Below are 13,345 nucleotides of genomic sequence, written 5' to 3' on the forward strand. Positions count from 1 at the left end.
TGTTTTCAGGAATTGTACCCATAAAAGATAATTGGGTAGAAACTATCTATATCTAAACTAAATTTACACGTGATAAATATATCAGTTGCCCTTTGCTTCTTAAAGTATGGCTAGTAGCTTACTTCTGCTAAGGATAAGGTGAAAAATTGAGATCAACAGTTGTTGTTAAATGAGACCCACAACTTCTCTGCTGGCCTTTGTCATGCATAAAACTCATGGATTCGTCTCACAGATGGCTGGTCATTTGATGATATTCAGGATTGTGTTAAGGGCATACTAAATAAAATTGAACAAAAGACTGTAAATAAATACTATATTTTTGGTTTCTATTCTCAGTACTGAAGAATTTGTCAGTTTAGAGCTAAATTGATGTATTACTCCTAGGAGAAGGCACTTAAGATCTGTTCTGTAAGCCCAAAGTACTTAGTCTGACTTGCATCACTTCAAATATTGTTTATACCTCTTATTCCCCAGAGCCTTACCAGAAACACTGCCATGGAGATAGCTGTCAATGTGAAGGCCTTGCATAATGAAACGGAATCTCTGCTAGTAGGAAGAGTTCCTTTGGTAAGATCACAAGACACTTGGTTTTATTCCTTCCTTCAGATTATCTGTGATTTTTTCTTTGCTGATTTTTTAAAATCAGTGCAGAATTTATGATGTGCTGCAAGAAGCTCTGTAAGATCGATAGGAGGATATTACACTGCATTTGTGGTTGGATAAGAATGGATTACGAATTCTTGTCCAAGACTGGCATGCATCTTGCCTCACGTCAGGTAGCTAGGTCATTGCTTGTACTCTTCTTTTTAATAGTCAGTGGAGGCTTCTCTTAGAAAAAGATAAATCATCTCCTGGAGATAAAGCATTTAAGAGAACTTCTAGAGTGTACTATTATGTGACCATCTTCAGAGTTTAAGGAGAACCTGGGGTGAGAGCTGTTTAGACTGGTGCATTCAGCTTCTGCAGATCTAATCTGGGCAAGTAAATATTACCCTTGTTCTAATACCTGTCAGGAGTTACTTTATAATCTTTAACTGGTAATAATTACAAAATTTCTTTATGTGACATTGTGAAGAGAATAAAGATGTCAGGTTTTCTATGCTGGTCCAGTTTTACATTAAGAACATACTCATAAGGAACAGTTACATTTTCTTAGGTTCAAAAGCAGATTTATTACTAACTTACTGTTTAAGTGTTGTAATTAAAAATGGATATTAATAGGAATATTTTCATTTATCTGAGTTAGGGTATGAAATTACTGATGCAGGTTCACATACCTTTTTACACAAGTATGAGTCTATTTTAGAGTAACCAAAAGTGAATATAGTCTAAAGGTCATATGGTTTAAGTTCTAGAAATAGTCAAAAATTAGATTCATATGTTTTATTTCAGAATGTTTTCAAAGGAAAAGTTATTCATTAGATGTTTTGGTCCAAGAAAAGGGAAAAATATCTTGCTGGTTTTTTCAAGTTGCTATTACTAATCCCCCATATTTCAGATTTAAAGGGGAATTAAAAGAAAGAACTTTTTTAAAATTTTAGAATAGTTTAGGAAGAGGAATTAGGAGAAAACATTTAAGTTGGAGATGTCACACTAGGACTGGTGAAATTTATCAAGGCAGGCTGGAAATAATGTTATGGAAACCTTTCCCTTGAAACATTACCTTTTCTGCAGCCAGTTGTGATCTCATTGTGTTGTTGAACCGGTCCCTTGTTCAGGCTCCAAAGTTTAATTTGATTCATTTTTCCATTTCTGAATTTTTACATGTTGTACTTCTACTTCTCATTATGGTCCGTGCAAATGCCTTCATGAGTCTACATCAAGCCCATTTTTTAATAAAAACACTGTTTGGAAGATACTGAGATACTATTCCAGACATGTCCATTACACTCATTTGACATCATACTTGTTTAGAATAGTTTTTCACAGCCACAGTAACAAGGGACGCTGGTTAACCTTATTGCCATATATTTTATAAATGCTGAAGTTGCATGTATACTGGTCCCTCATACTATTAAAATGATGAAGTGTAAGGTGTTGCCTGATGCATCAGATGCTCCCCTCATAACCTGTTCTCCAAATTATTTTTCTCCTCTCACAAAGACAAACATTCTTTTTCTGATATCCTCCTCCTTCTTTTTTTTTTTTTTTTGGCCTCTTCAATTCTCTCTCACCCCTCTTCTCTGTGATCAAAGCTCCTGATAACAGTAAACTGATGTCTTTATTGCATGTACTACTTGATGTCACGGTTTAACCCCGGTCAGCAACTAAACTAGGGCACTTGGTAAGCTGCTTCTTAGGATCACAGAATGGTTTGGATTGGAAAGGACCTTAAAGATCATTCAGTTCCAACTCCCTTGCCATGGGCAGGGATGCCTTCTACGAGACCAAGCAGCTCAAGATGGGACAATGAAGCTAATTTGTGGAATGTCCCAGATGGTTATGGCTGGAACAAAGTTTGGAAAAAATTAAAAATACTGTGTTTTGTCTAGATGCTTTCCAAAGGCACTGTTTCCATTTTTGATTTTTAAAAAGCATTTCCAGTCTGCAGCAGAGCACAGTTTTCAAATGCATTAAGAGAAAATTAATTCCCTTAATTAAGAATTTTTCATTTCAACTGAAAGAAATTACCTAAGCTCACTTGAAATAAAATATTTTCATATTAAAAAATTAAATTGGGAAGGAATTGAAAAAACTCTTTATCTTCATTGTCTCATTCGTAATGTTAATTTTTTCTTGGAAAGAAGAAGGTTTACCAAGATGTTGTAGGAGGAGAATGTAGAGTAAATTGCTGATTCTTCCCATACCAGAATTGCACTATTATTTTGAGTTTATTTCAGGAGAACCATCACATGAGTGTTTTTTTTGTCCCCAGGCAATTAGGAATCAAGCAGTTAGATAAGTGTTTGTTGAGAAAGACAGAATTCTTTGCTTCATTCATTTATAGAAAATAGATGACTTGAATAATTTCTCAAAAATGAAAACACAAGAAAAGTTGTATCTTCTTCGTAGACAAATGGCTCTTCTACTGTGCTCCAGATTAACTGAACTATTTGCATTGAAAAAAAAAGATAAAACAAAAGAAACATCAAAGTCTGTTTATGGACACTGAATTCTATGAGCTTTAGAAGAGAAAACAACACAATAGCAAAAGGAGCTTATATTTCCAGTAGTGCTGTACTAGACAGCAAGCTCTCATGAAAGATGTTCTCTCTTTTGAAAGACAGTAACTTTGCAAACTATTGAAGCAAAGGAAAGAAGTTTGTCATGGTTTGAAAAAGCCCAAATCCAATTCTGATTCCTAGCCCCCCCTCCCACATCTCAACCCCATGTGAGATGGGTTTTCCAGACAAAAACACAAGACTCAATATGGGGGGAAAGGAATATATTACAGGACTGTACAAATAAATACTTATACCATAATACATTACATATGATCTTAACTCTATTTCTATCTCTACCATGACAATAATATTTACAATGGGCCAAATCTCTTCTCCCTCCAAATAAAAGTCCAGGAGAGAAGAAGAAGAAAAGACCCCTTCCAGTCTCTGAGCAGCAGGTCTCTCTCTAGGCAGCAGGCTTTCTTCTGTGTCTTCTCTTCCATGCAGCAGAAATAGTTGCTGGCTCTCTGCCAGCACACACGAAGGAGGTCTCCAAGCCTCTCTCGGCCCCCGTCCTCAAACGGGGGTCTTTCCATGGGCTGCGTAACCCCAGACAAGGTCGCATCACCACGGTCATATCACGAAGCACAAGGGTCTTCGTGACGGTCTGGTATCTTCAGGGGAAATCAAGCCCCTTCACAGAGCTCCCATGCTCTGACTCAAAGATGGCTGCCAGCTTCTCTGAAGCTGCAGCAAGGAGGGGGAAGCCCAAGGTCACCCCCTCCACACACATTCCTTGGCCATCCTGGCATAGCTCTCAGGATAGTCTGAGCTTCTTGCTCCTCTCTGCAGTGCATACTGCACTTTAGGACTCCTCTCAGTCCACCACCCCCTCCTCTTTCTCGGAGGGGTCTCTCTAGGGAGTTCGGGGGTTTTGGTTATCCAGTTCTTACCCCCGGCACTCTGTCTGTGCCGTGGTCTCGATTCTCTTCCTGCTGCTGCTTTTCCTTCTCCTCAGACATCTCTGTGTCTTCCATGCAGCATACCGGCTTCTGCTGCTCCTGTGGTCCTTATCAGTTGGCTCTTTGCCACTGCTCTTCGGATGCTGCTGTCTCCGCTGCTGCTCCCAGCGTCTCCCACTGCTCCTACCGGGGAGAAACTCCCCCAGCTCCTAGCCACAGGCACTCAGTCCAGTCTGACACTGTTCCGAGTCCCTGCAGCCCCCCAACCGGGGGCTGGGGGGGGGGCAAAGCCCCCAGGGGCCCTGAGCCCCTTCTTCGTGGCTTCTACAACATGGCCACCCTTCCTCTTCTAACAACAAGTACCACTGCTTCTCTTCCGGTGGAGAGATATGTTTATATTTTGCAGGAGCACTGATTGGGTCAAACCCCAAGGGTCACCACCCCCTGGGGGTTACCACTCTCTCAGTTTCAGGGGGAAAAACCTGGCTCAAACCACTACAGTAGGATAAATTAATGAGGGCTTGCAATTTATCACCAAACCCCAGCAATGTCAAAATCTTTTTCTGGCACTATAGATCAAATATTCGCTTAGAACTGCATTTAAAAAATGAATTCACTAGAATGTAATGTAATGTATCCTTTCAAAAGGATATTCTGCACTGTTTTGGGACTTCTTTTACTTTAAAGAGAAAAATAGATGTTCAGATTGCGTTATTAGAGATTCCAAGCAACTTGTTCTAGGATTCAATTCTTTACTTCAAAATGGTGTTTCAGCAAAAAACAGCTTTCCCAGGGGTCAGCTCCCTGTGTTACCTTTTCCACACAAGTTCACCCACAAAACAGCTGCAGAATACTTTTCAGACTGGAGTTTTAAAGAAAACAGGTACCTCCATGGAGTTCTCAAAGTATTGCTAGAGACAAATTGCCATAGGCCAGCAAATCCCAAGGTTTTTACACTGCCACCGCTTTCTTTTACTCTTTGGCCTTCACTGATGTCCTTGACGTTTTTGTCTCCTGTCAGGGAGTTCTTCCCACCCTCAGCCAGCAGCAGTGTCTATTGCTTCATGTCTCACCTATTTAGAAGGGATAGTGCAGGTAATGTATCAGTACTGTAAGACCTTTGGGCATGAAGCATCTTCAGCAAGATCCATTTCCTCTTACTTGACCATGAGAGAGCAATCTCCTATCTGAAAACATTTGCAAAAAATAACTCAGGCTTACTGCCATCTACTCAATTTTTTTACACCACTTTCCATACAGAGATTTGCCAGATGCTCGCTCTTCTGTTCAGGTTTTCTCTCCCTTTTGCTGGTAGTTTCCTTTTCTAGTGTGTCCTAGGTAGTGGTGTTACCAGATAACTCTTGCTCTATAAAGACTGTGGTACCAGATAACTCTTGCTCTATAAAGACTCTGGAATGCAGTGAATGATGACAGTGATTGCGGTCCAAAAATCTCAGTTGTCGCAGTCATCCCTTTGTGGTTGGGACCATGGAAAATGTAGTGTCAAGGTGGTCTGATGCATCTCCCAAGGAAAGTAATTTTGGAAGATTATTTGTGTTCACTGTTTGTTTTACACTCACCATGAAGTAGTCATCTATTTGTGCGTGGTAACAACATATCTAGATTTAAATGTTAAATCTCAATGAAACTAAAATTACTGTTTTTCTGACCTGTTTATAAACAGCAGTTAGAAGCTCCCCATGAAGAACTGTTGTCTGATGCTTTGCACAGTGTGGAAATAGAGTTGAGAAAACTTGCTGAGATTCCTTGGCTTTATTATGTTTTTCAACCAAATGATGATGAGGTAAGTTTGATGAGTACTTCCTGATTTTAAGTGATCTTAATTTTCTTTTGACAGGGGAGAATAAGTTAGAATCTTTCATTACCAGAGAAGCAATTTCAGTAGTGATGCTGGATCATTTCTGTCTGCTGTGAACAAGCTTCTAAGCTTAGGGCTTTTTTTTTTTGGTGTTTTGTTCCCGTTTGTGAATGTAAAGGTTTTGAATAATTATTTAATAAATGAAACACATAGAGAGTTAAATCTTAACATTATTCTTTACAGAAGTAAAATTGGGTCTTAGTTTTTGAGATTAACTATGAATTATTATCACAAACATGTAATTTAACTGTTGTTTTCTGTTAATTAAAGGTAACCATGCCCATTATTTCATACAGGATCCCCCTCTGGATTATACTAAAAGAAACAACAGAAGTACAGTGTTTCGTATAGTGCCAAAGTTTAAAAAAGAAAAAGTTCAGAAGCATAAGACCAGCTCTCAGCCTGGTATGTGTTTTGAAATTACAAGAAAAATAGTAGAATTTATGGAAAATGTGATTTCGTGGGGTTTTCTTGGTAAGAGGCAACATTATGCATTCTACCTAAGAGTGAAGTCGGAGTGAAAAGCAACTGAGCTACTTGGTATCTTCATTAGGATAAGGATTTCTTTCAGTGCATTTAGAAAGCATTCAATAGGACCCAAATACTTACGAGTGAACCAAAGAAGTACTGTGAAAATACTTAGGTAGTTTTATCATGCAACAGGACCTGTGTCTTTGCTGGTGGTTCCATTTGATTAACTCATAGCCATACAAGCTGCAGGTAAACATGTTGTTTCCCTGTGAAGCTCCAGTTCAGGTTTTTCTGGTTAGTTCCAGAAGGTGTGCAATAGCTTTTATCACACCGTTTTAATTAACCAGATATTCTTAAATTTCAGATGGGTTATAAGTTCAGCAAATGACATAGATCAAACAAAAAACCATCATAGTCAATATTGATTTTATAATTAGAAGTTGAACAAACTCCACTCTCCTCTCTTCTCACTCTTATCCATGAAATTACTTCCTTAAGATTATGTCCAGGATCAGGTGGTCCTAAAACTGTTTCTATGTCTTTATCTTTTTAATGAATTGGTCATAATCTGCAAAGTCTTGCAGTTGTTGCTCAAACTGTAGTTTTCAGATTAGACTGATGGTTTCACTTCATTATAAAGTGATTGGCATTGAATGAAGTTGCAAAATTATAGCAAGAAGTAGCATAGCTAATTTTTTAATAAATGTGGTCTTAATAGGACTAATGTGGGCAACTAACCTTAGAGAACAATGTTTTATAGAGAGCTTCTTAATGGCCTTTGTAACACAGTAGCTTAAAGAGTACTTTTATTAATTAAGAATACTAGAATCTGTTAATTAAAAGTGGACTTGCTTGCTGCCATTGCTATATTTGAGGTATGGTTGCTGTTTTAATTTTACATGTTAATTAGTTTTTGAAGGCTTCTCTTCTCCCTGGATGGCTTCTAATAAATTAATGGCATAAAGCAGAACATCATTAGATTTTGTGTCACTGATCCTAAGCTGGTTTAATGTGAATTTGTTGGGACATGATGTTTTAAAAAAAGGCTTTACTGAAGAAACCAGAGTAAAGCTGAAAGCATGGCTGCAAAGCAAAGAACCCCAACTTTGTTTAGATACTTTCTCCTGTTAACTGCTAACCTGTAACCTGCATGTAAAAAGGAAACTGTAAGTTTTTGTGGAAATGACACCTCTAACCTTTCCCTTTGCTAGCACGGCAATTCTACTCTGTTTTCCACTCTCTTTGGCCTAACCTTTGCTTGTGATGCATTTGAGCATGTAGAAATTAAGGGGGTTTTGCTCTTAACTTTGGTAGTTCAAAAATGGGGCACAGATGAAGTTGCTGCTTGGCTGGATCTGCTCAGTTTGGGAGAGTACAAAGAAATCTTCATCAGCCATGACATCCGAGGCTCTGAGCTTTTACATCTGGAAAGGCGAGATCTTAAGGTATTTCCTTTGTGCTACTTTTCTGCTATTGACCATTTTCTTTGACAAAACAACACCAACTTTTTTTCTTTCCTTGCACTTGTCATTGCTTGTAGCTTGGCTTACACTGTGCAAATATGCAATAAACTAATATGCGCTATCCTTGGGACTGACTTTCTGAAGTGCTGACTTGAACTCACAGCCAAGAATATCCGTGTTATCCGAAATTTCCTTTTTTTTTTGCGCTCTATGTAGAATGATAGCATTGCAGTTTATGTCAAAAGGCATAGGAGAAGCACCTTTGATATCCTAGTGGCATCAGTGTACTATAATGTTATCTTCAAGAGTTCACTGTTTCCATTAAATGTGATCAGTATGGATCAGTGGAAGGTGGTGATAATAATTTTGAATCTATCTACTGCAAGGGCTGATCTGCTCCAGGTGATTTATTGTATCTATCTATATATATATTGGATATAGCTGGTGTGAGAGAGATAAGCAGCTCAATAAATTGCAACATTGGACTTATATGGTGTTGGTGTTTTTGTGTCAAAATAGATTTTCTCATCCCTGACCGACCTCTGCTTGATTTTGTCAATATAGATTTAAAAAGGAGCACCTTTTTTTTACTCCAAAATTGTAAAACTTTCTTCTTCTGAGGTCAGATTGGTAAGTTTTGCAGGGAGAAATGTTACCCAGCAGTCTGAGGCTGTTATTTGAGCTTGCTGGTCCTTTTCAAGAATGACTTAAGTGCATCCATTATATGTAATAGAGGTTATATCTTTGGGGATTCATTACATTACTTTTTCCAGGAACTCAGTACTAATGAGTTCTTGGTAATGTGTTTTGCAACTGCTTTTAGCACATAAGAGAGGAAATAGGATATTGTATAAATTGCCAACATTTACATTTAGAGTGCATGTCATTGCTCTAGCCACAGTGCAGGAGTCTGCACATAGAGACAGTATTTTCATACAAATGTGCTACCTTGTGTTACGTTTCTTCTATAGCATGAAATATAAGGTAGGCTTTATAAGGTAGTGCTTGCATTGTGTGACTTGCAGTAGAAGGCAGCTGCTGAAGATAGCTGTGTTTGAGATAATCTCTTTGGCTGTTGTGTATTATTTTACCCTTTAGTATTAGATTGCCTAAGCTTCTTTCCACGGAAGTTAAATTCCTTTCTTTCAGGATAGTTCCTGACATGCAGGGACAGTTTCAGGACAGTCCCTTGCTGCCAAAATTTAGAATAGAAAACTGTCCAAGCAGTCCACCACAATGTTCCAGTGATGGATTTTGCAAGTCCCTGTTCTGTATAAGTGATGAACAAACTTAAAACTCAGCTGGGAAACTCAGCATCACACCATGCATATGTTTGCGTGTCCAGCATATATTTGCAAGTCCAGCTTGTTGCAATAAATAATGGTGGGTAAGAGCAGTGCTAAACTAGACATGGCTTCTGGCCATGCTTTATTTTCACAGGTACCAATTTGACTGCTTGCCCAGAAGACTGGCACTTCAACCGAGTAAATATCTGCAGCAGGGTAATCATTGACCTGTCATCCCTGTCGCTAAGACACATGCTGATTCGATTCAGGGTAAATAAAACCCCATCCCAAAGGTCTATGCCATGAAATATCTAAAAGCTTCTCTTAGAGGGCCTACAGAGAGCCTACAGAGCCTACTGTCCCCTCTATCTAGCACTGCCTGGAGACACATAGGATAAGGAGTTGCTCTACACAAGTTGCCAAGGAAATGTCCTGTGTTGACCAAAATCTTGCTCCAGAATCGCCCCATGTGCTCGTTAGCAGATGCTGAGAGCTTCCAGATCAGCACTGTTTAAAAGCTAGGCTGTCGCACGAGGAAAGCTCTGGACACTTAATGTAAGGATCCAAGAACTCCGTTTATTGAAGATAGAAAGCAACTTAATATACACTGTATAATAGGCTCATCCATATTACAGAGATTAGGCTCCTAATTGGTACTTGACTAATAGGTGATATCATCTCAACTGCCTTCCATTGTTTACACAGGTGGCTCGTTAAGTGCTTTTGTTTTTCAAATTCCAAGCTCCTGTTTTTCAGCCCAAGTTAGAATACACAAGGTCATTGCTGCTTTCTCATGGCCCTGCTATCTCAGACTTTCTCATGGGCCTAGTCAGACTGCGTTTTGTACTTTAGCAGCTCATCCATAGCCTTAGCCATGTTCATATGCCCTCGTGATTCTAACCAATCATCAATACTAGGCCAGGTTTTTGGCTAACCGTGTCTTTCACTCCATGTAACAACACTGAATTTAAATAGCAGAGTTTAGCACTTTTGGCTACATATGGGGCATGATCTCTGCAGGGAGCCAATTAAGGATGGCTCTGGCAGCCTGCAGTTTTTTGCCAGTGGCCTGAATTGCTGTCAAGATGTGTAATGTGATACTATTGAAATGAGCAGTACCTCACAAGCCGCCCTGTGAATCTTTCCTCTCTTTGTCTGTTAAAGTGGTGCAGATAAGTCGTCAGTGCTCTTGCAAGCTATAATGTGTCTCCAGCCTCTCCTCCACTGCAAGGCTTGTGCTTGCTGGCAAGCTGAATGGGATCGCCATTGGCTCACAAGGTCCTAAGTCATGTACAGTAGATTTACCTCTATTACCGCTCATGTGTGCAATAAGAAAAATATGTTTTAATTGACTCCTTTGGGCCCACCTATCTTTCTGTGGTCAAAAGTAGAGATAAAGATCGGTATGGAAAAGGATTTGATGAAACTCTCTGCCTTTGCACTCATTGCTGAAATACATAGATATGTTATCTGAAGAATTGGGCACCTCTTACTGTATTTCTGCATAGCTTTTAGATCCTATTCTCATTTAGCTCTGTGTGGCATCTGGCAAATAGAGAACACCTCCAAGAGGAAGTAGACACCTCTTTCCGCCCAGCCCCTGCAGTAATACCCTTTCTTCAGCCTCCTGTGCCTGATTTTATGTAAGGGAATCTTAGAATTTTATACCCATATGATTTTCTTTTTTTTTGAGAAATGGCCGGGCAGGGTGTTGTGAACTGTGCTATAGAAAGTGTAGAAAGAAAGCTTGGTGTGACCTTTTTTAAAACCTTATTTTACAAGCAAACTCACTGAAAACTAGCCTCTGATTTTTCTGAAATAAATACTGGCATTCTTAGCATTGATAACCATGTTCCTCTGCATGCAGCTTGGTCATAATCAGAACTGCAACACATTTGGGAGGATGAGAGGATGATGTCTCCTTAGAGCTCCATAGCAATGTTGTTTCCTTGGAGGAAGGGTTTCCATGACATGTTACCTTGATGAGCATTGCCAGTCAAGCTAAAATCTGTGTTGAAGACTGTGGCACTTCCTGCCTGTGTTTCACAGGAGCATGTTTTGGAAAAGTTCTTGCATGGAAAAGGTTTTGTTAGATTTATTAGCCTTCATGCATGCCAGATGGCTTTTTACACTGGGAATGCAAGTAGAGTAGATTTGTCATTTGGAAGATGTTGATATTAAGGAGTGTTTATATAAATTGTTTGCTAGTATAACATTGGTGGTACATTTGGCCAAAAAAATGGCCTGGAAATGGCAGTGATAATGGAGAGCAGAAAGAGGTGATACTGTAGTTTTAAGGCCATAGCTAGGGAAAAAGAAAGGCTATTTTTTCTTCTTCAGACTCTGGCTAGAGTCTTGTCTTCAAAACTGTATTTTACTCAAATTGAATTTTTGTTAATTAGATATCAATTAGATATTAACAGATTATGTAGAGGATGATGAAACCCATGCATGCATAATAATGCAGAGATATTTGGGGATCTTTTTTTCTGATATGCTGATGTAGTAGATCCTTTTAGTCTGAGGTGAAAAATTTCTTCAAACTTTCCTGCATGAGCAGTAAACTTGAGAATACTAGATAGCATGTAGTGCCAGGAATATATAAATTCTGGTTTCCACCAAATTGAAAACTATTACACAAGCATAAAAATTCTGAGTTGTTGGTTGGGTTTTTTCCCCTTGGAAGTATAGCAGAATTTATCAAAGGGCTCCCCAGAATTTGTGTTGAGGCTCTTGAAACTTGCTGTTCTGATGTGCATTAGAGCAACTTCAACTGGAACAGAAATAAAACCAAAATCTCTTGCCTCTGAAACATAGGTGTTGTTGAGGATGCTTTACGAGGCTGGTGGAAAAAGTGCCTGAGTTTTCTGGGAATTTCATGATATGACTCTTTCCTCTGATCTTTGAAGTCCAGCAGCATGTCACTATGTTGCTTATCCAATAGAAGTTTTGCTCATGAAAAAATGTTTGTTCTGAAGAATTTGTAAGTTCTTAACCTTTAACTTATATGGCTTGTTGTGGTTTGGAAAGCATCTTTATGGGCTTTCCCTACTGATTTCAGTAGTTGTGTGTGTATTTTTGATTCATTTGAAAATTAAGTTTAACATAAAAAGAAAACATTACACAAATTTGAAATTATAAATATTGCTGTCATTTTGGGATGAATTTCATTACTACCTACATTAATTCTCTTAAAAAATAGTACCACATTTATAAGTGAGATGACTATTAGCAAAAATAAAATATAAATTGATGTGATGTGTAAAATTAGGAGGTTTTTTCAGATAGATTTATGAACACCACTTGATTTAGGGACTTTCATGAACGTATCTTGAACTCTTTAATGCTGACACCTTTATGCCAAAGTGCTGTAAAGGGTGATCACATATTTATAGTGCTGATAATATTCAGCTGAAGAAACAACCAAGTATTTTTCATCTCTAATATAATCAGGATTCAGTCTTGACTCTGTGAAAATTAATCCATCTGTTTAATCTTGGCTGTGCTACCTTTATAGTCAAGTAATTAATTCATGCCCATCTTACCATCCCATTCTTCCTTTCTTCCAAAATTAATTGCACGCTAATTTTAAGTAATATAAAATACAGATTTTCTGAGTTTTTCGTGGCTGTAAGAAGGTCGAGTATGTATAGAAAAATATATATGGTTTCATTATCCACTCTGTATGAGACTAATGTTTTCAAGCTGCCTAATTACGCTCCTTTCCTTTTAATGTCTTTGAAATGGAAAAATCTTCCTATTAAAATGAAAGGATTTATATTTCAGAAAAATAGATGGTGAAACTTAGAATTCTAAATTGTTTTTTTTTAATTTATTTAATCACTATCTATTTATATAAGGTTTATTCTACAAATAACTAGTGTTTGATTCTGCCAATTGCTCAACATCACTGACACAAGGATTTTAAAGACTTTATTAGAGCTGGGTTTTACAGATAAGGGAAGCAGATTTCCACCAAACTGAGCTGAAAATTCATTAGTGCAGTGGGGAATCATTAGCACAGCTGGGCATCCCATTCTGCTCCTCTGACCATTGGACCAGTCAAAATTGAAAAAGGATGCTGCTAAAGCTGTTACTCATACTGGAAGAAGTTTGCTGCAAAAAATCCTGTCTATTGTCTCATACCGAGATGGGTCCCAGAAACCAATAATAGAAACGT

The 13,345-nt window shown here is 38.3% G+C and overlaps 1 protein-coding gene across 5 annotated transcripts in view; it reads left to right on the forward strand.

Moving 5' to 3' along the window:
• Window positions 1-13,345, forward strand: part of DGKH (diacylglycerol kinase eta) — a 170,024-nt gene that overhangs the window by 145,141 nt on the left and 11,538 nt on the right. For 4 of the 5 annotated variants that reach the window (XM_027674297.1, XM_027674299.1, XM_027674300.1 and 1 more), the window contains 4 exons: window positions 475-567; window positions 5,751-5,870; window positions 6,242-6,350; window positions 7,731-7,861. In XM_027674297.1, the coding sequence (XP_027530098.1) occupies window positions 475-567; window positions 5,751-5,870; window positions 6,242-6,350; window positions 7,731-7,861 (453 nt within the window). The remainder of the gene's footprint in view (window positions 1-474; window positions 568-5,750; window positions 5,871-6,241; window positions 6,351-7,730; window positions 7,862-13,345) is intronic. The other variant, XM_027674298.1, reaches the window with a different exon arrangement.

This window comes from Neopelma chrysocephalum, unplaced genomic scaffold (genome assembly GCF_003984885.1).
Source record: "Neopelma chrysocephalum unplaced genomic scaffold, ASM398488v2 Primary Assembly neopelma1_25, whole genome shotgun sequence".
NCBI lineage: Eukaryota > Metazoa > Chordata > Aves > Passeriformes > Pipridae > Neopelma > Neopelma chrysocephalum.